At 38.7% G+C, this 27,577-nt stretch overlaps 1 protein-coding gene across 4 annotated transcripts; it reads left to right on the top strand.

The window, feature by feature from the left end:
• Positions 1 to 294: 294 nt before the first annotated feature.
• On the top strand, positions 295 to 27,435 carry ikzf2 (IKAROS family zinc finger 2). Of its 4 annotated transcripts, none has more exons than XM_020635692.3 (9): positions 299 to 705; positions 1,956 to 2,039; positions 3,237 to 3,283; positions 9,532 to 9,633; positions 13,814 to 14,005; positions 15,916 to 16,083; positions 20,435 to 20,572; positions 21,175 to 21,306; positions 22,160 to 27,435. In XM_020635692.3, the coding sequence occupies exons 3-9, from the start codon at positions 3,256 to 3,258 to the stop codon at positions 22,945 to 22,947; spliced, it is 1,548 nt and encodes a 515-aa protein (XP_020491348.2). In that variant the 5' UTR covers positions 299 to 705; positions 1,956 to 2,039; positions 3,237 to 3,255; the 3' UTR covers positions 22,948 to 27,435. The 4 variants fall into 4 exon arrangements, with proteins under 4 accessions (XP_029133520.2, XP_020491348.2, XP_065818452.1 ...); XM_065962380.1 differs by lacking the exon at positions 299 to 705 and adding an exon at positions 841 to 1,772; XM_029277687.2 differs by lacking the exon at positions 15,916 to 16,083 and having other exon boundaries at positions 295 to 705.
• Positions 27,436 to 27,577: the final 142 nt, after the last annotated feature.

Genomic DNA, 27,577 nt, shown 5'->3' with positions numbered 1-27,577 from the left:
TTTATTCATTTTGAAAAAATATATATATTTTGGACATTTTTATACCCTTTAATGTAGATTTTTGAAACTCTATTGATATAGAAATAGTTTTATCCAGTATTAGTCAGGGTTCATTTATTACAAAAGTCATAACAATTTGCATTCTTCACACTAAGTTCGCGGCATGTACAATTAAATCATTATTATAACTATTTATTATTGTAGTTATGTGTCACCAAAGCCAATCTAATAATGAGAAAGCTGCAGAATGTACATTGATGTTATGATGACTCTTTACAGCCTCCACTGTTAACACTTTGTGACGGTCATGCTTTTGTCTCCTCGGGGATTCAACCTGGTTGCAGCTCGGGGAATGGAGAGGCCCCTTGTAACCTAATCGATCGCCGAGCAGAGAGGCAGACTGGGTCCACACTATGTGATCGGTTTCTCTGTGTCAGACTTCCCAGAATAGCAACTCGGCCGTTTTTTTTTTTCTGCTGCTCTGCTGTGGACTGTGGAGGAGATGGAGGAGGAAGTCAGTACAGTGGTGGATTTAACAACTGTTGCTTTTCCTGCTGTTGCTGCTGCTGCTGCGGAACAAAACTAGCTCTCTGTCGGCGCTGCATGGCGCATGTCGGGCTAGAATGAAGTCTATTCCATGCCGAGACATTCAGTCTGGATCAATGTGCAAGTTCATGGGATTACATAAACTCCTACGTGTTTAAGGTAATTAAAAAAAGAGAGCGAGAGAAACACATGTGCATGAATCGGTTTCCTGAATCAACTAACCATTCTGTCGCTGCTTCAGCGCAACCATTCAATATTATTCGACATTTATAGAATTGAGACGCTTCAGAGCGGCTGGAGGCGCATGTCTGCGGCAAAGGCAGACAAGGAGCGTCTGTCTGATGAATGGAGAGCCAGACGGGCTCTGCTGTATAGACTGCGGTGATCGGGTAACCTGTTGAATCGAAGCTGTCAGTCAGCTCAATGCCAACACACAGCCGGCAAAAAAAAATCACTTAACACGAGAAACGCAGCGCATTGTCACAGTAACAACAGAACAAGCGTGTTTAGGTGATGACAAGCCTAATAACTGTGATGTTTTGTTGTCTGACAGGTGAATTTAATTCTGGGTTCACTGTTGTCATCCAAGTGGAGTTCTCGCATCTGTTATGCTTGTGACATTATTTTTAAATTCGGTTATCTAAAGTCATTTTGCACACGTACAAGGAAGTCGTATCAAAAGTAAATCCAGGAAGGGGTCACATTATTTAAATGTTGGAATAATTCATTGTTCTCATGTTGTCTTGGAAGTAGGGTGGTCCCATGCAGCAGCAGTTGAACGGTACTCGGTATTATTCCCAGCTGTCGTGAATAAAAACGCGCGAGGCTCTTGCCCACCAAACCCCGAGTCTCCTCTCCACAAGCAGCGTGTCAACATTTCCTGCCCACGGGTTTACAGTCACTTGCTTGTTGAAAATAGCTTGGCTGCTCCCAGTCGCTATGGCTAATTCCTTAGGAACCGGTGGATCCAGTTTGATCCATCCCTCTCTCTTTCTTTCCATTACCAACTTGTTGAGTCTTCTCCCCCCCTCAGTGTTCCTACTGTAAAGGTGCGTCGTGTTCGCTTTCAGCTAAAACCTTGTGGGACTTTTGAAGAAATGTCTCAAGTTTGAAGCAAGTGCAGCTGCTCGGGACGGTTGGGACGGTATCGGCGTCGTTTTTTGAGAGGGAGGAAAACTCGACGGGACGCGCGCAGAAGAGGTTTTGACGCAAACCAGCAGTCACCTGTAGGACACTATAGATGCGCACCTACATAACTTCCCTCTGCTTTTCAGAGCTTGCTCAAAGAAATTGCAAGTTTCTATTTAGGACTAAAATTTAAAAATACTGTAAAAAGTTGTGTTTTATTTCTGTGGGATACAATTGGACAAACTAGTCCAGTTAATTTAGACTTTTTCGTTTCCTTAAAGGGAGGTGGAGACAACTTAGCACCCCCTACCTCAGTCCTTGACTGAAATCACCGACCCAATTTTGCACAGGGGAGACGCTTTAAGGTAATAATATGAATCTTTTTTTCTATTATTTTTTTCACATTATATCTCGTTTTCCTCTCATGTTTCACTTTAAATTTGTAGTTAATAAAGTATAGCTACCAGTGTCAAACAGAAATAGTAAACTGTGAAGTGGCGGAAGCTTCAGAGGGAGTTGAAATCAAGAAGTCACTGACTTCACAAAATCTTTTTGACATAGTATAGGAGGAGAAAACTGAATAAATGATTCCAATTGGCTGTACGATTCAATTCAAATTCACATTTCCACACTGACACTTTTGAGTTGTAGTTTTGATTTCGTATGACAGTTGTCTTCTGTGATCTGACTCAGTATTTAAATGAACATTTCTTATTGAAATGATCTCTTAATTACAGGAATCATAATGAAAAGTACACTTTAACTTATGCATTGATTTGATCATTAATGGGGGGAGGGAGGAAAAAAAGGATAGTTTGCATTTCTTAAAAATTAGAAGTAGTATACCACTTCTTTACAACTTGCTTACTAACACCGTGATCTTCAATGTGGTCAAGTGTTAAGGAACGCACAGTGTTTAAAACAGAGACATGAGTAGAAGTTATATGCTGAATTTTCAGATTTGTATATAGGCTACCACATCTTTTTGAAATTCATTTTGAAGTCTTATAGCTCTTTGTCTCTGCAGTGAATACGCACATATATTTTTGTCATTTTCCTGCAAGAGGAATAGTTTAGCCTGAACAACCAGCAGTGTGATGAAAGTCAAACGCACTACATGTATAAACTGTGCATATTCTAATATTACTCTGTTTAAGTCAGGAGATGTAGAGAGAACATGAAACTAAAAGTCAACCGTTCAGCCTTTTAAAATAGTTTGTGGGGTTGTTTGCTAAATATATCTGACTACTTCTCTAATATGTAATCAGCACAGAGCAGAGCACATTTAGCTGCCTCACAATCTCTATTATTATTATTATTATTGTTGTTCAAACCAACTATTTGTGTGCAGGGTCATGCTGTTTGTAAAAACTCTATTCAAGGTTAGTTTTGAATTGTTACCGTATATTTGTACTTTTTAATTACTATGACAGAGGTAAGGTCGCAGTCTTTCAGAAGTAGCAACAAAAAAAGTGAGAAACGGACCGGAGGTGAACGTAGAACAAAATGCTACAAAACAGAAATGTAAAAGTCGCTGACATATCTGTTTTTGTTCCCTGCAGATCTCCCAAAGCACTTGAAATGGAGGCTCCTGATGGCCACCGAGCTAGTAAGTGATTTACACACTGCATACAGTGCACACTGACCCCTGCTTTTTAATAGGTTTTAATCTGCATCGTAACATTTGTCTGTGCTTGGTCGTACTGATGAGGGTGATAGCGATGGTTGATGGTTGCAGGGAAGTCTTTTGAAGTGATTGTGTCTTGGATGCTGTTACCTTATTTTGATTTTTACGTCTTTCAACTTTTTGATACAATGCCGTTCAAAAAAAAAAGATAAACTTTAGTTTTGCAAACGCAACACAATTATCATTTAAAGGGATTTTCCCCAAGTGCAGCTTTTCTTTCTCTTCACATCCTGTTGAACGCAACAGACGCAGGAGATACATTTTGTGGTCCTCAAGTGCCCTTTGCTTGTTTCCTCTGGGCAGGATTCCCCCCCACCCCCCCTGTTGTCTCTTGCTTTGTTATGAAGATCTGAAAACAGGTAGCATGTTGATTGGTGACATCATCGGACATTTCAGGTCTCCATTGGGGGTTCTTGCCTAAAAGGAACACTTGGGAGGCGGGGTAGGGGCGGTGGTGGAAGAAGCAATGGAGGCTCTTCATGTGTTGGTCCATCTGTGGGTCGCAATCTGAGGTGATACTTGCTTCCGTTAGCATGAAACATCGGAAAATGATTGCAGAAACAATCATCTTTCCTGAATACAGCAGGTCGAATCGTCACTGCTCTAATATATGTCATCATGTTCATCATATACTGACAAGGCTTTGCTTACTATGAGAGACAAGTAAACAAACGTCATAACTGTTGTAACCGACAGCCAAGCTTTAGAACAGACGTAAACCAACAACTATACTCTCCAACGCTACTAAATCCTAGCGTCTTCACTAACATGCAAACATACCTTAAATTCAAAATCATAAAATGTACAATTACACACCCTTATGTGCACAATCCTTATTTCCTAGAAGCCCCTCTAGCCAATTTGAAATAGAGAGAAAAGTTCAAGCTTGTACAATGAAAACTTCTTACAGTGGTTCCTAGTTTGTCGTGTCTTCTATCTATTGTGCTATTTTTTTGTATCATTGGATGAATTCAATTTTCAATGGGTAGCCAGTGATATTTTTATTAATTTCGCTGAGTTCTGTAGCCGTAACATGCAGGCAGGAAAAACTGAAAGGAAACCAAACCAAGTGTTATTTTAGCTTCTTACAGCTAGATTGAAACGTCTTTCCTATTATTATCATGCAGCTCAAAGTCAAAGTTCTGTGACAATAACTTCAAACATAGAGCACGCATCTGTTCACTTTAGAGGTACATTTTGCACTTTAATGTAACATTATCCAAAATTAGTTATAAAACATATTAAGACATACTGTAGGTGCTAAGTTTCATAGAAACTACATAAATGTTATTCCTTTATGTTGTTGTTAAATGTGAAAAGTTGTCTTGCTACAGGTGGATGATACTGTAGTTGTTTTTTTGCTGGTGTATGTGTGTTATTTCGACAATGCACTTGGAGATGGCGGGTTTGGCAGGTTTCTTGTTTGACCTTGACCACTTGCTTTAAGTCAAATCTGGCATCACAAGTTACCTGTTAGAGAGTTACCTGGAGAAAGTTAACAGAATGAGCTAAAGTTAATTCAGTTTATTGAAGGCTTTTCTGCCACATACAAACACATATACACCAACTGTGTGTTACAAGGCTAAACCAACTCACTATGGACTTTTTTTTTTTTTCGTAGTAAAAATATAGATCCAATAGAAAATTTTCTTTTAAGGTTATATACCATAATATTACTTTAGATCTAATTTGGTAAGGTGACATATATTTTCTACTAGCACCAGGGGCTCACACAAACAAGCACATCTTGTACGTTTCCTGTAAGTTTTTTGATGAAAAATGTTTGAAGTGATCCTGCTCGAGGCGACCGATTTTGGCAATTTTGCTGGTGTGTGTCTTAATGTGACGTTAATGTGCATGGATGATATGGGGTTTCTTTGTTTGAAGTTGACCTCTTGGTTTGAGTCAAATATGGTAACACTGTTGTTAAGTCCAGTTCATGAGCAGAAAAAATAGTTCATGGGTCCAGAGGATGTTAAACGAATGAACTGATGTTAAAGGTTTAGCTTACACACACGTACACACACATATGACCAACTGTGGACCTGAACATGCCATGAGCAAAACTTATTTTCTTGACATTAAAATAAAAATTTAAATTCAATTTTAAGATTTTTAGGCAAAATATAACCTAAAATATGGATTTTAATTGTAATTAGCAAGAGGGGACTCAAAGGCTTGAGCAAGTCACACGTACGTACACACACACACACACACACACACACACACACACGCGTCTTTTTGCTAGCTGTACTGTCCTTACGCTGGCTGTTTGGGTCACATAAACATACAGTTTGATAGTGGCCACAGTTGTGCACGGCAGGGTGTAAATGTATGCATGTGTGTGTATGTTCCACGCACAGCGGAAAATACATGAATTCCAACAGTTGTGTGGGAGAATAATGATGAGTCTCATTCATGGAGATGTTGTGTGTTTGTGACTCACAGTAGTAGTATGAGACATAAAGACTGATGGGTATACCATTGTATATGATTGATGATATTTCTGGTTTCGATTCCTGATTGTCTTTTATCTTTGTTTATAGCTTACACATGAAGAAAAAGTCATGTAACCTTTTTGAAAGCCCAGAGCGACTTTTGTTAATGATCCGACAAAATGCAGTGTGCATAAAAGATCTGTATCAGGATTTGAAAAAATCCTCTTGAATTGACTTACTGTCCTTTTGATATCAACACGCATCACACATCACATTATTGTTGTTCCCACAGGGGCTTGTCATAGCCATGGCACAGGATGTAACACTCGTGAAACACATCACTTTTCTGAAAAAAAGACGTCATTATACTTTATCACATATACTATTTTTTTCTCACGTATTTCATTCCACTCTATAATGTTTTCTCTTTTACATACACAGTCATGCCTTCTCATATGCTCATGGTCTCATAGATACACACAATTCTTGGAGACATTTGACATTTTCAATCTCTGTTCTAAACGCAATTGTTGTTTTATTATTCCTTACTTTGTATTGGTGGCAAGTATCAAAATCTACCAAACATTTAAAATAATCTCACCTCTCCTTTCTATACCATAATGGTGTGCAAATGTCGGGCTTTTGAACAAACTTTTTAATTGGGCTAATTGGAGTTCCAGTGGTATTTTGCACAGGTTTTTACCTCATGGACCTCATGAGCTTGGCTGTCTCACGGTTCTGACATTTTCAAATACAGTTTCCCTAATAGGAAAGACTGTAAATACACATGGTTTTCCAGAAGCAGGTTCACAATTTTAGCACGTAAGAATAACGTTTCGGTATGTTAAAAAAGACGGCAACTGGTTTGCAAAAAGTGATGACACTTCAAACACTTAACTTCACTAAACAACTATTAGTCTACAAAGTTCCCATCATTAAATCAATCCCACTTTCCAAAATGTAGATGTCATCTACCTGGTCAATCAATAAACTGATCAATTTTTGTTTTACACATTGCAACATCACAAAAAAAGTTATCTTATTACGTTTTCAGATAAAGGACTACATAAACTGGTTGTTGGTTGTACATGCTCCATTATAACTTTACTGGAAGCTAATTATGTTCATGACAATAGCATGATGTGGTCAGACTGTTTTTCTAAAAATAAATGCTATGTTGGTATCTTTAAACAGAGTATAGGACACAGCCCCCTCTAGATCGATGTCTAGTTGTGCTAGTCAAGTGACTTAAAAAAAGGCGAACACAGAGTCTGTGTTATCTGACTGAAAAGGTTAGACAAATTAAAATGAATTGCCTGCTTGAGTTATTCTTATACCAGACAAAATACTGCTATTGTAGCCAGTTTCAGAACCACTGGTCTTTCAACATAAAAAAAAGACATGTCTCATTCCTTCAAATTGCATCACCTAACAATTTCTCCATTTGCTTATTTATCCAAATTCTTATTTCATCACATGGAGTTGATTGGTGAAGAGGGCTGTTTCTTTCATCTGAGACCAAACGTAAAAAAAAGACAACATCCATGATTGTTACACATCATAAAGATTCAGTGATTTGCTTTAAAATGCATCACTAGTGCTTCCAATACAAACACTTGTTGTGAATGGATGTTTTGGCATTGTTCTTTCAGTGTAGGATTGTGTTTGCTTGGTCAGTGGTGTGTGTCTTTGCATGCGTATGTCTTAGTGATATGAATCTGTCTCTCTGGAAGGTTCAGGGTTTGACAGGAAAAACCAGCTTCCATACAGAGTGTATCCAGCAAGCCAGAAAGGAGGTTCGTCACTCAGGAAAAGAATCTCATTCAGTTCCTCCCACGCCACAAGGTGCTGCTGTGATATTTTCTGTGTTTCTTCTGTGTATTTCATCCATCACAAGGAGGCAGTTGGAGCTCGACCCTGGTTTAATTTAGATGTATTATCATTAAACACTGTTCCAGGACCTGAATACCATTTATAATTACTTGAGCTATCTTTTGAACAACTTGTAAGACAAGAAATTGTAATGACCCTTATTACATTCCTGAGAGGATGACTGTACTTTCGAAACTGAGTGATTATGTGGCGTCACTGATGAAGTCAGCATTTACTACACCTACAAAGTTTCATGCGCAGACATTTGTTCCTTTCCATTTGCCAGCACATAAAAATGATCCCATTTTGAGGTATAACTCAAAATAGCTTTCCCCCTCATGAGCCTTGACTGTTCAATGTCTGGATATTACTGTTCATACAAGACTGACTCAGCAAATGCGGGACACCAACGCAAAGTAGTCTGGGCAAAGCTAGCATGTTGGGTTTAATACTGAGTATCTCAGGTCCCCGTTTGAGTGTGTAAAAGCAGCCTCTTCATTAGCTGTGCAGGTTTATTTGACGATCATCAGCAACAGAGATGCATAACAGAAATGTGTGTTCTTTCTTTGATGGCCAGGGATTATCTAATGACCAGGGCAGTATGATAACTGACTTTTTTACATGATGTGATCCTGAATCAGCACACATTTATTACTTTTTTTAACCTTCTTCTTTTAGTATTTAATCCCAGACAGCCCAAAACGATCAGTTTGTGATTCATACAGCTTAGCCTTGGTGCTGCTAGGCAGCTGTCAGCATCTGCTACAGTAATGGAAAATCCTTCATGACAAATCTGGGCCACTCCTGTCTCCAGGACAGCAATGCCAAGGGATAGCCAGCGTTGGTTACCTGAGATTTCCTCCAACCCCAGCCGCTGCAACCCGAGCCCAGGCCCAGGGATTGTGTCATGGACAGCGTCTCCCAGTATGCTTCACTCAGTGGGGCCGCCACTACAATGGAACAATACCACTGAAGAGGTTGTCAAACTAAGAGGAGCTGTCACAGCAAAAGGAGATCTGACACAGATTTCTCTTTCATGTATGAGGGGTCATTACAGACATATTCAGCTCAAACAAATTATTACATGGCCTGCCTTGTAGCTGTTTCAGGTGTTGCATGTTGTCCATCCCATTTGATTTTAACAGAAACTTCCTTGGCTACAACTATCGCTTCATCCGATTCAAAAGCATGAGGCTGTCCAATCAAATAATAGCTAATTCTTTCCATTGCCATTAGCTAAAGGCTAACCTTTAATTGTGCTGCTGCTGAATGATGGCTCTCTGTGGTTCCTGAGGGATCTGACACCTGGGTCAGCAGGGGTGTTTGCCTGTTGCCACTGTATTGTTCCAGTGACCCTGACAGGGCTAGGGTGTAAGGGGATAAGGGATTGGTTTACTCTCCCTCTGAGTGGACACAGGGCTATCCATAGCAATGTTTCTGTACAGAATGCTGAGAGGATGCAATCGGATCCACATTTGCTGGACATAAGGATCCCATATACAGTGGGTGAATGGAGGCTGTTTAGTTAGTTGCTGACTGGATTCCATGTGACCATTTATGTCACACATAAGGGGACATTTGAATGTATCATTATTGAGGAGGAAACACAAGGCTACTGTTTGACTTGTGATTTGTTTTGCTGCAAAGAGCATTGTATTCACCACTATTCACATAGAATAAAAGAAAATAGATCATCAATATTTCTCCGGTCAGATATGGAGTGTGTTATATATTTCCTTTTTAATTGTGTTTTTGTGATGGTACACGTAGAAGGACTTCAGCATTGCATCGAATTCAATGTCACACCATAATATCTTGTTCAGCACAATGCCGACTGTTCTGTTTCTGTTTGTCTCCCAGGTAACGGCCAATGTTCTCCTGGTAAGGAGAACTCAAGAATGTCGGGAGAAATGTCAACACCTAATGGACAGACACTTCCTCAGGGTCCTAACTCCCCGAGTGGTGAGTGCTCAATCCATACATACAGATATCCTCAGACTGATAGCTATTGTATTACTACCCACGGTTTCTCCTTTAAACAAAATGTATCTCACTAGATCCGTTTTAAATTGACCTAAAATGCAACACTTTCATGATAACTGACCTCAGAGGAAATAATGGTGACTTTTCCTCCCCCCAAAAAAGCTGAAGGGCTTTCATTGTTAGATATATTTTATGTAAAGATTGGGTTAGTTGCTAAACCAGCTTCCTGCCATCTATGAGAAATGGTTTGTGAGACTGGGGGGCAAGGGGCTAAGCACTTTACATGAAAGCACTTTCAAATGCAGTCCAAATATCAAACAAGCAATGAGTTTACAAAGAATTGATTTCCCGAAAAGGTAATGGAGGATGATGTGAGTAACAGAAGGTTCCATTATGCATGCAAAATATGAGAAAAATATCTGATGTTTGATAACGTTTGATATTTCAATCACCATATGAAGTTTGATAAATACATAAAAAATCCAGTACCCAAAGTCATTCACAAATAATTTCACCACTAAATATTCTGAGGGTAGCTAATAGTCTAATAATAATAAGCTAATTTCTAAAAGCTCCTGTGATGATGTCATATCAGGAATATGGAAAAGACATTTACACTGATGCCAATTTATGACCTACCAAGACAATCAGAAGACATTTCATACAGCAAAGATCTTGATCAAGGTCGCTTGCAGTGGTTAGTTTGCACGCTTCATGTACAGAGGCTACAGTCCACAAAGCAGTCAGTGGATTCAGATCCAACCTGTGGATACTTTGTGGCATGTCATTCCCCACTCTCTTTTCAACTTTATCCACTGTCCTGTCTCTTAATAAAGGCACAAATAGCCTAAAAATAAATATTAAAAATAAGATCTTGATCAGAGAAACACTGAACTGTTTATTTAACATTTATCTCAGGCTTTTGTATGCCTTTATTTTAGAGACAGGACAGTGGATAGAGTCAGAAACTGAGGAGAGATAGAGCAGGGAAATTACATGTGGGATAGGAGACTGGTCAGATTCAAACCTAGGCCATCCTCCTCAAGGACTATAGCCTCCGCACATGCATTAGGCGAGCACACCAACCACCTGGCCACTGGCATCCTTACTTTTTACTGTGGACCGCTTTGTCCACAGGCGGCGCCAACATTGTCACAGAAAGAAAGCTCCTTACTGGAGCTTTAACGTTCATTTGACTGAATCAAAATGTAATTTCAACCAGGGCTCCTTAAATGTGTGAATGCTGAGTAAGAAAGTATTGATTGTTCACATTAAAAAACACATTTATTGGGATGAATTTCGACTTTTACTTTGAATACGGTGGTGAAAATGCCATTAAATGTGCCGCCACGAGTTGCCCTTTGGACAGATTTTGTACATAAAGGCCATATTGCAACTCTTTCTCAGAAGTGTTGCGTGGTTCCTCCTCTCAGCCCTTTTAACCTGATGCCTCAGATTATCTTAAGCAATGTCACTGTGAAGTGGCAAAGTGAGAGAAGGGGGAACTAAGAGAGACGAGGGAGAAAAAGAGAAGCCCGTCTCCCACAGGTTTTGAGAGACAGGTTGGCAGGCGGGGTGAGGATGTTCACAGGGAGATACTCTTCACCGATAAGAGCTGTTGTCATTCTGGAAGTTACCCAACATGGGTTTGCTATTTGAGTGTTGGTTACAAAAGAAGGGCTGCACCACATCATCTGAATGAAACGCCCAGGCCTAAACACAAACTGTACAGCAGTTGTCTTGGTAATGTGCACTGTGTCTTGTGATAAAAGGTAGAGGAGTAGAATTACATCCTTCGGGCATAAAGTGACAGTCTTGGTAGCGATTGTGACAGAATATTTTCTTTATAATGGATTGGTGCTGTTGGTCAACCTCTTCATCAAACGGGATCTTTCACCCTAATGTTAAATTGGTTATAAAAACAGATTGCAGACTAAACTGCGGTGAATCCAGACGAGGTGAATATAACAAAACTGCATCTTGAGAGACAGATGTAAAGATGCTGGAGCTGAATAGCAAGGACGTTCAGGTCTGCTCTGTGTTGCCAGGATACAGCTGACGAAGACAAAGCTCAACTGCATTGTGGGTATTGGGATAAGTGCTTCTTCTCTACAAATTGTGGCATTGGAAACATACTGTACTGCATCTGTCTAAAGAATCTGGTAGGTTGGAAATGATACCTGAATTTCTAAATTTCTTTTACAAGCCTGTGAGTGTTAAGTGCAAGCAGTTCCAAAGGCCTGAGGGGACGCTTGATGGATGCATTCACATGGGAGGCTTTGGTCAAACAATCTCATATGCTCACTCTGTGATTATTACCACTTAATTCCCTAAACTGGATTGTCAGTAAGGGTAGCCTGGAAGGTGTTCAGACTTTTTTCCCCAAGATATCTAAATCCCCTTTTACATCAATTTTAACCCATTAACAAGCCCAAGAGTTGTAAGTGTAAGCAGTCCCACATGCAGGATTATAACCCTGAGTGATTCTTGCAAAATCCGGTTCTGCTCAAGTGGAGGAAGTTACTCCAAGGTGAAGAATCACAGGTTGGTCTTCAAAGGGTTGTATAAAAAAAATAAAACAAAATTCAAGCAAGATAGGCAGTGTATCCCCATGAAAGTCTGCTAATGCAGTTAATAATGGTGCATACAATGGAAACACTAGTTTGTCATAATGTTTTCTGCTAAATCACAACCTGCATTGTGTTAATGGTTAAATCAAGTTGTAGTATTTGTGTAAAAATGGCGGAAAATAGTGCGACTACCTAAACCGTTTGGCTGAATTGTCTGAAACAAGGTTGAACATTTGAGAATTATGTTGACTATTGTGGAACAGATGACTCCAGCTGACTGTTGGTCTGTTGCATATGTATTTCTATCCTCTTGATTTATATGTGTGTGCTAGTTGTGTGATACTAGATGATAATTAGAGTGTCTTATTGCTGCTGACTGTCAGCTAGAGACTGCAGGTGGGGAATACTTTCCTGCCACTACCACACACACACACACACACACACACACACACACACACACAAACGCCCACGCACACAAACAATTATACAATCCCTCACCCTTGTCATCCAGCCGGTCTCCCATTGCCTGTCATGTGTTCTAAGCTACAGGGCCTCTGACACTCCCTTTCTCCCCAGGGACAGCCAGGAACCAGACCAGCCTGTTTCTCTTTCTCTCCCTCTCTCTCTCATGCGTCAGTCCATCCCAATGCAGTCTCCGAGTTACTGGGAGTTAATAGCATGCCCCCCTCTACTAGAGTTGTTCTGATATCAATACTATTATTAAGTTTGCCTCTGACACAGCCTGAAATCATTTAGGACTATCAGCTAATATGATAGCATATGCACCAATACAATACTGTAATATATTAGCCTTGCAAAAAAATAAGTTGTTACACCGGAAAACCAATTATCTCTATCGCTGCAAATCACTAGACAGAGTGTAAAAACGAATTTCCCCTTGTGGGATCAATAAAGTATACATTATTATTATTATTAAATAGTTACCTACACAACAAGTTTGCTACCATGGATGTTTGATGGCTGCCACTTGACACTACAGATTTAGAAGAGGGAAGAGTTTATGCCAGTGAATTTATCACTTGAAAATTAGCAAACAATGACAGTTTAATGGGTAGAACTAATATTGTCAGAATAGAAAGCATTATAGTCCCTCAATTTTTGAAACAGTAGTATTTTTAATAATTTGAATATAGTGGAATTGATCCAGGACTCAGTATCACCACAATGTTTAAAGGTATCAGAAAAACAAAATGGTATGGGAACTCTACCCTCACATGCCCCTTAATGAAACATAATTTTGCACAGCTTTCCCCTAACCCTAACCTATTAGTATTGCATATAAACTCATTTGACCTCCTGCCAACAGAGTTTATCGTCTTCTAACAAAGTTGATCTCAGGTCTTTACAACTCATTTCTACTATTCAGGCTTTCAGACCTCCAACCCTAACCTTTCATCCATTTTATCAAAACCTGAATCACTGGTAGTCCCAGGTTATTTAAATATAATCCATTCATAGTTGCTGTAATGGTTCTTCTTCTAACATAAGTTTCCCTTGAAAACCACCATACTTAGAATTTGACATTCTAAACTGTGCATCTAATGGTTGCTGTTGTTTGTGTTTTACAGAAGTGACAATTAAGCAAGAGGAAGACACAGCGGAGGAGGCTGACAACAGAAGCCCAGCACTTGAAGAAATAGGCCAAACAGGGGAGGAAGGAGACACATTGGAGGAGTCCATGACTGACAGCCCGAACAATCTACAGGATGGATTATCTGAATCAAATGTGTCAGCGGATTCAGGAAGTCGACAACCAAACGGTACTGATGGGTATTATTCCAGATGCCATTAAAAGCATGTTAAGCTTTAAGAAACGATCGGGTATAACTATTTCATTTCTTTTTCACGGACACCCTTTGGGCTTTCATAATCTACACAGGATATTTTGTTTATTTCGTATTCAATCAGGGAGGTATGTTATGTTTGTTGTTTTTTCCCATCTTAAGAGTGATTCAGAGATCATTTGTTTTCCTCGAGAGTGGGTGTGGAGTTCTTTCAGGGTTTATTCTTGTTTGCTTTTTTTTTTGTCCAAGACAATAGCTCAGACCTGGAATTATTATCAGGGAAAAAATATCTTTGGAATCCCCCGCAACCTGTTCCAACTGACGCCATGAGTGCGCTGGCTGTCACAGCGTTAGGATCATATTTCTCTTTTCCAACTGGCTTAAGATCAAAAGATTTACCTTTAGAAGAGAAGACAGCAGTTATTAAAGCCTTTACAATCAGGTGTGTGTTCTGAACTGTCTGGGTTCAGATAATGTAAAATCCATCAGTTACTTTGTGCAAGAAGATGGACACACGTACCGGTGCTTAATTATGGGAACATGTGTAAGATACAGTTTAGGAACTACTTTATTGGACAGTGTATATCCTTAGTTCTCTATGTGTTATAAAATAACTCAGCAGTATACAAACTAGGGATGTGCACCATTACTTGACTAAACATTTAAACCCTAGCCAATTTGCACCAGGATTAATAGCCACTGAAACTATTTATTCATATTTTTGTTAATGTAGGCCCACAAGACTAGTTGAATGTTGTGTCTAAGCTGTAACATAGCCACATGGTAACATAGTAACATCGTAACATAACATGGCTGCAGCTCAGGTTAATGTGCCTGCAGCTCTGTCCACTCTACAACCTGTCTATAAACTAGCACTGTGGACAATTGGCATCTTGTTGCAGCAGCTCAGGTAAACTGGCATAGAACCACTGAACTAGCAATGAATAACCACATTCAAAACAGGCATGTGGACGTCAACCTCCAAGGAGGATGGACGGCTGGTGGTGATGGCGTATAGCCTATGTGAGCAAAACAATTTGACATTATTTGGCAGAGCAATGCAAGTTGCAAAGTGCCACACATTTTAAGATTGTGATGAACTGTTTCAAATGGCAATTAAATAGGCTACATGCAATGTGGTTTGGGCAGTGTTTAGCCATGTTTAACTGGGTTATAATTTGGCTGATTTCTTGGTATTTTCTCACCTTTAGAATGTAGACTGGTCTGAATTTAAATTCATGTTTGATGACCAGCAAAATTACTCGCTAGGAACATCTTTACAAACTATGTCTTTGAAATTACGCAAACATGGGGAAATCTTTCGAGTTCAACTTGGAGAGTAATAGTTTGAGTCAGGCCAGCATCTCAATGCACACTGTGCCAAGGGGGGATCAACATGTGTGTGCTTTTACTACAAATAGGGCTGCTGTCTAAAATACGAAAAATATTACTGAGGTAATTATCATCCAGCCTTTCCCAAAGATGAGTTTTACCTGGGTATCACAACCATATAAATTTACAGTCAATCGGTCCATATTTATTTATTTTCAGAGTATTTTGGAGTATATTTACTCAGTTGAATTTAAAACAGTTTACTCAAAGTTACACTAGATTTCAATTAAGTTTGATACAAAGCCATTGATTTTAGTTAACTATTTAAAGAAAAAGTTGATGTCGTCATAAGTCATGTTAGGACTATATACAGTTTTATTTCTATGATATAAAGGTATATGAAGGTATCTGTTCTTAGTCCTTCTTGCACATGGGGAGACAAACTGTGTTGACAGTGACAGAAACATAAATATGGTCTTGAGGGTTGTTGATGCTTTCTAAAAACATCTTCCACCATGAGTGTGGTATTGACTTCCTGTGTCTGCCTCTATCAGGTGACAGGCCGTTCCAGTGCAACCAGTGTGGTGTCTCGTTCACCCAAAAGGGAAACCTGCTGCGACATATCAAGCTGCACACAGGCGAAAAACCCTTCAAATGCCCTTTTTGCAGCTATGCCTGCCGGCGGCGCGATGCTCTAACTGGTCATCTGCGCACTCATGCTGGTAAGACTCTACATCAACCTTCTTACTTCCTTTTTTTACTCATGCTCTCATGCATCTCAATCATTTTTTTAAATGCCTGATTAGGTTATACTCATAGTCAACCCCAGAATTAAATATAGTTTTACATTTAAAGCTCCTGTTCTGAGTTTTTAGCTGGTTGTGAAACAAACTGAAATGAATACTGATGCCTCTATATGACCTACAAAAGCAAACAAGAACTTCAGGAAGAAGTTCCATGATTTCTATATTGTTATTTTAATACCTAAAGCCACTGCCAGGGGGTAGGTTTTTAGATCAAGTGATTAGCAACACATGGAAGAAACAGATGTATTTTATTTTTTACTTTTCTATGGCAAAGATCTCAATGAGTGATACATTTCACTGTTACTAGAAAGAAGGATGGTATTTATTGTCAGCAAACACTACTTAACATATATAAGATGTACTGCTTTATCCTAAGGGGGGGTCCAAAATCAACTCTGCAGCTTAAAGAAATATCCCTGTTTCATTTTTTCTTTCTGCTTGTGTGTTTGTCTTACATGGTCAAACCCCTTCCACTTCACTCCGTGTCAGTTCTCGATCATGCTTGTCGGCCTCTAACACAAGGAAGGAGCCTTGAATTACGTTTTCTTTGCAAAATAAGATGTGATCTTAAAATAAAAATGTACCCTCAGAAAGACAAACTCACACATATCACCATTTTATGAAAAGCTTGAGCCAGGTTTATGAAAAAAATTGAAAACGACAATCTACAGGGTTTTTTTTAGGTATCTTTAATATTTGAGCTGAACACAGTTTTTGGGAACTAGTTAACTACAGCAGCCACAGTAGCCATGTGACCTGTATGCCCACTCCTCTGGCTGTTGAAACCACATACTACATACTCCTATTGAACGTAGTGTGCTGTATGTCAGGGGTCATCAAATACATTTGAACAAGGACCAGCTTTTTTCTTGAGAGGCACTGTCTAAATGACTAAAACATATTACATTCTCAATTGTGTTGGAGTTGCTTCAATAGATAGGAGTAAAAAGATGCCCTATACACAGTAACTTGTTTTTTCCTCCTTACATTTTTCTGAATTTAATTATATTCTGGGGGTCGGGCGGAAAGCTTCGGAGGGGCAGATTTGGCCACCAGTTTTTTGGTCACTGCTGTATGCACTGCATACTACGTTGGACAGTAGTATGAAGTATGACTGCCAGTTGGTGGCTTTTTTGCAGTAAACCAGGACGCAGAAGTGCAGAAGTAAACAACACCCCTAGCTGATGGCAAACACCACGACAGTGACACATCCACTTACGGTCTAAAATAGGTGAAAAGTGATTCATTTTGATTTGCATGTTTTTGAGAATGAAAAAGAGAATTAATGGTATCTTTGTGTGGTTTGGTCGGATTGGGATTAGCTCCCCGGTTATGATTACCGTTGCTGTCGGTCAATTCAGACTCTGACCTGTGCTTTGCATTGTGGGAAACAGTATGCAGTGATGACTGGTCTGATGCAAACTGTGAATTTTGTCCGAATTAGTACGACACCTGGATATTTTTGGCATACTGCATACTGCATGTACAAATGCGTACATACCACTAGTATAGTAGGCAGTTTCAAGAACAGCCTCTGTCTCATATTCTTTCTTGATAGAAACATTGATAAAGCACTGCGAGTGCTTTGTGGTTTAGTACCAAGGACAAGCTGTTCCATAGTTGCTACTGTCGCTAAGGAGGAAACTATCTGTCTGTTGAGAGACACATGGGGAGAGCTGGCTGTCTCTCTCAACTGTAACCCACTTTCCTATCAGAGTGCTCTCCTCTCGTGTGCGCTTTGAATCAAGGTCAGACAATACTGTCATTTCTGCCTTAAATACCCCCACAAGGGTTACTCATACACTATTCTCTTTTTTAGATAGAGGTAAAGTGTGCTTTTTGGAATCCGCCTGCCTGTCTGTAATCTCGGTTTCACTTTTTTACGTTGTTATTTCTTTATTGTATTTGTTTTTCACTCTACTTTCTCGTGAAATTATTTTATATGCAGGAAATCAGTACTCTGTGTTTTCAGGGGCTCTGAAACTAGTGTGGTGCTCTTTGAGGAAAACAGGTGTAACCAAAAGGTGGTTAATAACCATTAAAGAAAGAGGCCAGGAGAGGGGGGAAATATAAAACAAGCCAGGTAAATAGAAAGGTGAGGTAAATGTTGAATGTCAAATGTTTAAAGATGATATTATCTGATTGATTATAGAGGAAAAATAATGCAGTAAAGGCAACATGTGAGAGGCCAAGGATTTCATATTCTTTCATGAAAAACTGTTAAATTGAACAGGTTCCTTTTTTTTACTAGCCAAATGCGACCATTCAAGTGAATCTTAGCGCTGAGTGTTGATCATTTGCATGTATATGAATAGAAGCTGAAAGGTGGATTCATCGGGTCTATCCAACATCTGCACAAGGCTGTGTGTGGGCGGTTTTATAAATATGAGAAAAGTAATGAAGTCTGTGTAGTGAGTGTGGGTGAGAAAGTGTGTAGATGTGAGTTATTAAGAACAAGAGAGTGCGTATTGATTGACTAATGCCAAATGCTCTGTTTCCAGTGTATCTGGAAATCTGGAATTAAGTCATCTTTCTAAGCAAATTAATATCACCGCCTTGACCCTGCAGATACACTCACACATGCTTTGATTTACTGAAACCACTTTTTGGTCTGTATACTAGGAAACAAATGATAATGAAGCTCAGTTTTGTGTTCTGCTGATAGAATGTCATTTAGAGACCACAGCAACACTGAATGACGGATACAGCAGCAAACGTATTACCATTGTTCTGTGCACATGATTTACTGTAAACAAGTTCCTATCTATGCAAAGTGACCATGCAAACAAGTCAAACATACTGTCACTGCAATGTAACACTACAGCAAATGGAATATTCACTTGTGTTTCAGAAGAACACATAAGAGGTTTGGAAATCTACAACAACAAAATCGTTTTCTGGTGAAGAAAAAGTACTTCAGATCAGTGTGAACTGTAACCTATGAGCGTGTGTGCATGTGTGCATGGATGTGTGTAACAGCCTCTGTGCATCAGACTGAAACGTGTTTGGTTTCTCTGTTCTCACAGTGTTGATCACAGGATCATCTGCACACATCTTCCTCACCTAAAAGCTGTCACCGTTATAGCCATGAATGTCTTACTACATCACTCTGCTAATGCTGTTGTCTGGGTCACATAGGTGGGCTTATGCGGCCTCCAGTTTACTCGCCGAGTCCCTTTATGAGTCATTACATTAGTTTTTTCATAATACTCTGTCAGACCTATTTCCCCACCATGGCCTTGCTGAGTAGTGTTTTCACTTTAAATAATGCGGTATGTTTCAATTACATTTCAAGGCATTTTTAAATCAGCTCATTTAGGTTCATTGTTCAAAAGTAGTGACACAAGAGAGCTTAGCAAATAGTAGATTTTATCTTAAGTTAATGAAACTTGCTCAGTTTTTTGGGGGAAATTTGATGTTTATTTAGTTTAACCCATTCATCTGGAGATTAACTGCTCCTGCAAACTACAGTATACTGTATGGGTGGAAATAATAGAGGAGCTAATGTCTTCATTTTTCCACTGGTTGGGGTAGGAAGGAATGAAATGGAGAACAAATGGCACAATGAATCACAGTACACCTCCACAACAGTTAAACATCCTAGTTGGTTTCCTTCCACCACCTCCATGTAACACTAGTAGTGGAAGAAGCCATGATATCAGAGGCTGGTTTTGTTTCTACTTCTTACTCTTCACAGGATTTACTACTACTACACACTGTGGCAGGTTTCATTATCGCATTTGAGGCTAGAGGCAGCAAAACTTTCATTTTTTTGCAAGTCAACAATCATGTGATGATAGTCTAGTTGATGTTGACTAGTAGCTTATGAAAGTTATCAATAAAACCAAAACCAAAGGGATCCAGCCAAAACATTTATTTGCAAAATGCAATGCTTATGCTGCTGAAAGCAGACAGTTAGCATAGAAAGAAACAGCAGGTTGCAACAGCTGCAATAACGTATGCAACAAAACATGTGGGCTACAACCCCCATGTAAGTGAATGCAAAGAAAAAAAAGTCACACAAAGGAAAGAAAAGAACTCAGGGAAACAAAGCACTTTTTCATACTCACCGTCATAGTACTGCTCAGTCAGTCTTTTAGATTGTCGATTGCGAAAACCAACATCTGGCATAAAGCATCATCACACAGCTTTCAAGTCGACTAGTCGACAAGTCTGTGCAACCCCTATGAGACACTACCCACTCTTTCTGTCTGTACAGCAGTGAATGAAATGAATATGCTCTAATGTAATGTATTTTAATTTTTAGTTGGCAAACCACACAAGTGCAACTACTGTGGCCGGAGCTACAAACAACGCACTTCTCTGGAGGAACATAAAGAGCGCTGCCATAGTTACCTGCAGGGCATCAGTTTGGATCCGACGGCCAACACTGGCCTTTACACAGGTGAATAGTTCAACTGAAACCAGGAAAATTAAGATGGACTCTGGTGTAATTGTAAAAGTTATACAGAAATCCATGAAAAAAAGTAACATGTGTTATTATTAATGGTATACATTTTTGGGGTAAAAAAACACTGCATAGGAGTGGTGGGAGAACATTAGTCTTTAATGTGGGGAGGATGGTTATTAAGACAAAATGCTTACATAAAACAGATTTTTTTCTGTCAATTTATTTTTTTTTACTCTATTTTTTTTATCGTTTTTGCTTTTTCAATCAATGTAGAAAATCTTTGTCCTTCTCTTCTATTCTTTTTTTTATTCATGTTTAATAAAGTTATACCTTTAAAATGTTCTTTAATGAGGCTTTTTTTCGGGATAAATTAGTCAAAGATCAGTGTTTGATATTATTTCAGGAATTTTTACTTTTTAGGTTGGAGAAACGGAGGTTATGGATTAATTTTCAACTTGTTATTTTTTTATATACCAAGTAAAGCAATACAGTATGCTCTATTTATTTTCCAATGTGTGGGAGTTGCTCTTTTCAACAATCTGTCAGTAGCTGCATTCCTGCACTTTCTAAACCCATTGCCTTCTTCTTTCTTTCAGGTGAGGGTCCTAAAGAGCCGAGGCCCATGGCAGAGGCCAACAACCTTGGTAACTTTGATCGACCGCCTGTTATTGAGAGGCTGCAAAACAATGTGGGCAAAAGAAAGAGCACCACACCTCAGAAATTTGTGGGTGGGTATTTAAATATTTTCAATGTTTTTTTACACTATTTGCATCAGTGTCCACTTGGTACAGCCTGATAAATAGCATTTTTGATCTTTATAGTATTCAAGGCCTCTATTGGGATTGTATGTCTCTGAAGCTGATGTAGTGGTTGATTTTAATCTGTTTGTAGTGTTCTGCAATGATGGACTGGCATGCAAGTCACATTCGTTGTTTTGTGTGTAAAACCTCAAATTGAGTTCAACTCATTCAGTATTGGTGTTGATTTACATGATCAAGGTTAAAGAAATAATAATAATACTTGACACTGGAACGTTTGGAAAGAACCCTTGCTAAGATTGCATTACCTTTTGCTTCTGACTCCACTTTTTTTCTAAATTTGGTTTTATTTGCCACACTATTAGAAAAAAAAAAGATGTTGAACAAGCTAGAGCGAGCGGTTGACTGTAAGCAAGGAAATGTTTTTGACTTTGTGGTTAGGTACACCTGTAACGCTGCCATTGCTCTTATTGAGAGAAAACATCTCACCGCATCCCTGTTCTGGAGGGGTTAAACAGTGCAGTAGTAGATGGATGGGGCTTTCCACCGTATTAGACTCGTGCAAGAAGAACGTAATGTACAAAATATGAAAAACAAGCCCCAAATATCAGCAAAATACCTTTGACAGGCTAGAAAGAGTAATGTGTGAAGTCAAGCCAAGCTCACATCTGTGCTTTTGTTTTTTTCATTTCCAGCAAAAAAGCACGGCAGTTTCCTTCCACCCAGCTGTTGATTGATACTTTTTTGTTCTGTGTCTTTTGAAAACCATTTTATCATGTTAAATCAATCAATTCCATCAATTTATAGTGCTTTTTTTCTGCAGGTGAAAAAATGGTACGCTACAGCTACCCTGAACTAGGCTATGAGATGGGTCTTAAGTACGAGAAGCAAGCTGAACTGATGCCGCCCCATATGATGGACCAAGCCATCAGCAATGCCATGACATATCGGGGATCAGACGCCCATCGGCCCATGCTACACCATCCTCTTTCTATGGCAGATGTGGTGCCCATGGTCAACCCTCTCTTCCATCATATCCTTCCCATCAGTCAACGAACAGAGCGTCCAGGAAACTGTGAAACGCTTCCTCCCCAGCCCCACGACTTCCCCAGCCTTCCTACCACTAATGGCCCAACTGCTTTAACGAGACAGGGTAAGCCAAACCATCCAGGGCAAGACGAATCTCCTAACAACAGTGGACTTGACTCTGCTGACTCAGCTCGCAGCAGCCCTCAAGAAAGGCATGGCTACCATGGGGCACCTCAAGGCATCAGGTCTCGAGCCAGTCCAGCAGTGGTTTATCCAGGTGAGCGGGTGGCGGAAGCATCATCCAGAAGCGGGGCAGGGATTGGGCCTAGGATAATGCGAATGCCTGCAGAGAAGCCTATTGGACAGGAAGGAGTGCGGGTGTTCGGACGCGAAGGCCAGGAGTTGCAAGCCTTCCAATGCGAGCACTGTCGGGTGCTCTTCCTTGATCATGTCATGTACACCATCCACATGGGTTGCCATGGATACAGAGATCCTTTAGAGTGCAACATCTGTGGTCACCGCAGCAAAGACCGCTATGAGTTCTCCTCCCACATAGTCCGAGGTGAACACACCTTCCACTAAGAGGATGGAGTGGATTTCAGGGAAGGGCAAAGAAGAAAAGGGGAAATAGCCTGAGATACATCCTTGTCCCCCAGACGTCTAAAAACTGCACAGTTGAATGGCACTGTTTGAAAAGTGTAGCACAATCATAGCATAGACTACTTTTTAAGCTACTTTGTTGTGAATCTGAATCATATGAAGGTACGGGCCAAAGACACATTTTTTACATATTTAATTAAGAATAATGCAGAAGCAGGAAGGTAAGTTTTGTTTTCCTCTAAAATGTTCTTGAAATGTACACCAGAGCAGCTGTCAGATGACTTTTACTGGTTGTCATTTGAGTCCTCTTCACAAATGTCTACTTTTGTGCTTGTTCTGTCATCATGCTTTCCTACAATGTTTTTTTTTTTTTTAAACTTAAAATGAATTCGTAGATATGAAAATATGTTTATGTTTCTGCCTTGTGGGCCCAATGCATTAGATGACGTTTGACATGTTTTCATTCAATCAGACAGAATGCAATGATTAACACTGATGCCAGTAGTGAAGACTTCAGGTATTCACAAATGTTTTTTTTTCTGTTGAAATTTAACCATTTTGGAATCTTTCATGGAAAAAAAAATAAAAAAACAAACTATGAAACTGACCCAACAACCATGGCACATGATTTAGTATCCGTGTTGGTTGTGTCATTGCTGTGGCTCATAATTTTTGTTTGAACAATGGTGTGAAATCATATGGTCATTTGATACAGTGTTTGAACTGTGATTTGGTTTCCATTCGGACTTGACTTCGCATTGCTGTTGCATTGTTGGGATTGTCAAATTGTGTCTATCTGCAGATTGAAAATGTTCAGTCTTACCATCATATACGAGCTTTAGTTCTGCATTAGTTTTACCTTGTCTAACTGCATAATTTGAAATATTTAGCATACAAACATTAATGAAAAGATTGTGGTAATAAACATAAAAAATAGAAAGGGAAGAAAACTCACTCTGTATCCCCACTAATAGATACATCAAATACAATTTCTGAGACTTAAATTCCTGTAGTCTTTAAATACAAGTAAAGATAACTTAAATGCCACGATCAAAAATAGAGTGACGTTCAATTGCAATTAGCTAATAAATGTGTGATTAACAAAAAGCAAAAACTAGATCACAGTTGGACTGTTTGTAGCTCAATAACATTATGGCTTTAATGACTGTTATTGCCTATTCTCAGAAAATAACAATATTACTTTGCAAAAAAATTGCATTTATATTAATTTCTGTTTGTTGCTGTAGTTTAAGTTGAGGTTAGCCAAAAAGCTAATGCTAACTCAGTGGAAAAGCTTCATAGCTAGCTAATGGCAGACAACTACCTCTTTACGACTAGTTAGTGGCATTTTTCTGATGTGATAGCCTTCATCATTTAACCTTTACGGGTATTTTATTGTAGCTTACAAAATTGTTTATATATATATATATAATGAACATAATGAACATTTTTTATTTTCATTGATGTTTACTTTGCCGGAAAAAAAGACGACCCATAATTCAATGAGGCTTTTTTGCTATTGAATAATAGATGAATTAGTTCAAATCATGTTTAAATTGGATTTTAGTTCAGTTTTTGGAGAAGTAAAAAAACAATATTCTGACAATTGTGTCCACACTAAATATAGTATATCCAATGCAAATGTTGTTTTGTCTATTCAAATTGAATTAAGTACAATCATTAATTATACACTTAGATTGTAAAACCTTTCTTTCTCTGTCAATTGAAACTGCATTTGATGCACAAAATGAAAGTATTTTCTCCAAACACATCAGAATCTATTCACTTTGCACTTACAAGGTAGAACTATTGATCATAAAGAAAAACAACAATGAAAGGAAAACAGGGAAGTACACATAATCCAGTCTAATGGTTTCAGAAAGACCTGCCAACTCTAAAAAAGGTCGGCAACAAATGGCCATTTTTTCTCATCTTTTCATTCTATTATAACCTGCCAAGCTAATGCATTGTCCACAGAAATAACGGTCCATTTCTTTGTTTCTCTTTTGTTCTTATAATATCCCAGTGATTCATGGGGGGTGTTGCTTGCAGTCTGGCTACAAAGATGGCCTAAACTTTGAGTATCAGAGTTTGTCTGAAACTGGCAGCACTAAATGGCAAGGGCTACAGTACAGTAATGTATTAACTATGTGTCTGGAGTATGACATGCTATGGCAAAGGAAACAGAAAAGACAGCTGAAGTTACTGCATGGGTTTCTCTTCTGATGAAACTTAAGCAACTTTATTTTCCAGGATTTGTGTCCATATTGACTTTCTGATTAAGGCGAGATAGATGTGTTTTTTGTATCCATGCATGGCAATGGGTTCCTGTTGGCTCCTCATTATTGGTACTTTTTTCATGCTCAGCAAATTCATTGGCCCTAAATATGCACATATCAGGTCAGTCTAAATCATATTTGTATACCCTGACAAATACACAGAAACATTATAAACTACACATAAAGTGCTTATTTTGGTGCTGCTGAAAAAATGGTTTTCAGCAGGGATTCTTGATATCCATTGTGACCTATTGGCATAGATCATCTTGATGGCCTACTGTAGTAAGGTTCGAACCAGTTTACTTATTGTCTGCTTGTCACCAACACCATCATGCACACAAGCACACAAGCACACACACTCTAATCCGTCATATTTCCTCTCTCTGATCTTGCTTTTGCATTGCCATAATGTCATCTATACATGTATGAACCTAATACAGAGGGGGGGGGGGGGGGGGGTCAAGAATGGCACAGTGTGAGGAAGTTTTTCCACAGTACTGCTCTGAAGACACTTCCTTAATCTATAGCATTCCTTCTGAAAACATGCCAAACTCATGTATGCAAAATGTAAATGGGGAGTAGGAGAAAAGACACTTTCCAACTCTGAATCTCTGGTCCAACATTTACAGTAAGTTGAAGGAAAACAGACTTCATTTAAAAGAAGGCTATAGTTGCTGCTTTATGTTTTCTCTCCATTGTCTACCTGTGAAAAGACTCAGAGACTGACTCTGAGAATGTGCATTTTACAGTTGGCCCTGCACTTTATGTGGGTTTTATTTTTTTTATAGCTTTCAGATTGAATTGGAGAAACATTGGGAATCAATATTTAACCATATGAATGCTATTGTTTTCTCTCTTGGAGACATAAAGATTTGACTGTAAGACTTTACTTGTATTTTCTTTCCTATGCTGTAAGCTGTCTGATGAACATGCTTTTTAATGCTAATACTGCTCACAACAAGTTTTGCATTACTTGTGTCTTACTTGCAACATGAACGGTAATTCTCGAAGGTTACTTTTCTTTGTTCAATGTCTCCTTGTGATCAAAAGGCAGCTTCTTCTCTGTTTACATGTCGCTTCATTTAAGCACACCTGCAGCCCAGCATAGCATAAAATCTTACTGTTTGTAAAGTATTGGCATTGGAAGTTGTTTACACCTCACAGCTGTAATATGTACTTTCTACATTCCGCTATAAAGATAGCCCTGTATAAATGATTATTCAAAGCCCTTTATATATGGGTCCTGTAAAAGCCACACATCCTTCTAATTAATGTAATTAAATAGAAGTTATTATGACACAGATTTCATTTCTAATAATCATATTCCAGAACAACACTGTTAAAGACAAAAAAGAAGAATACAATATATTGCAATTGTCAAATTATATGATATGATTCTCAAATTTAAATACTTTTTTTTTTTACTCTTTTTTGTTTCTTCTCCACATTTTATTTGGTAAAACTTTGGGACACAGACTTATATTTTCTTGTACTCACAACTGTGTGACAAGCAGAGCCTTACTTGTTAACAACTTCTTTAAATGACGCAGCCATATGATCAAAACAGAAGTGACACAAAAAGGTCTATTGTCTGCCCTGTCAGGACTTTACTTGAAAATCAAAATGATCACTGTTGTATCACATTACGGGGATTCTTTTTTTACATTTTGAAAATGTCTCTGCTAAATGTCTATTTTTCTGCTGAAATAGTAATGCAAACAGTTTTGTGAACTTTGGTGTGTGTGGTTTTTTTTTTTTGTTTAAGTTTAAAAATGTTTACAGAAAATGTAAAAAAGGCTGGGTCACAGGTGTATTTTTTATGAAATAATATTTGAAAGGTGTATATTTTGGCACTGAATATTGAAATAATCCAGAAATGTGTGCTGGTTGATCAACTCTGATATCGATAAGGACTTTTCTAATGTGAGGGCTCTCAGGTATTTGCATAGCTTGTGTATTTTTATGTCCTAAAGTATGTGATTTATTTATCAATAACAAAAACAAAAAAAGATACACAGTCATTGAACCGTTCATGGCTTAAACCAGTCCAACATTGAATGTGGTGAAGGAAGTTTGCAGATTGTTCAGCTCTGTTTTACACATCAATGACTTTACATGAAGACAAACTGCAGTGAAGAACACAATGTATATTTTTAAGGCATGGGTTTCTCTCATTAAAGAATTGATTTGACTGTCTTGGTTGTTTTTTGAAGTTTGATATTATATATTTCATATGTTACACATTATTTTTAAAAGGTGCACTGTGTAGATTTGGTAGTGAAATTTGAAAGTTGGAGAAGTGAAACAATTCTATGCTATATTTTCTGAACTAA

This window comes from Labrus bergylta, chromosome 13, assembly GCF_963930695.1.
Source record: "Labrus bergylta chromosome 13, fLabBer1.1, whole genome shotgun sequence".
Lineage (NCBI taxonomy): Eukaryota > Metazoa > Chordata > Actinopteri > Labriformes > Labridae > Labrus > Labrus bergylta.
The sequence above is the reverse complement of the archived record's forward strand: the minus strand, read 5'-3'. Positions and strand labels throughout refer to the sequence as shown.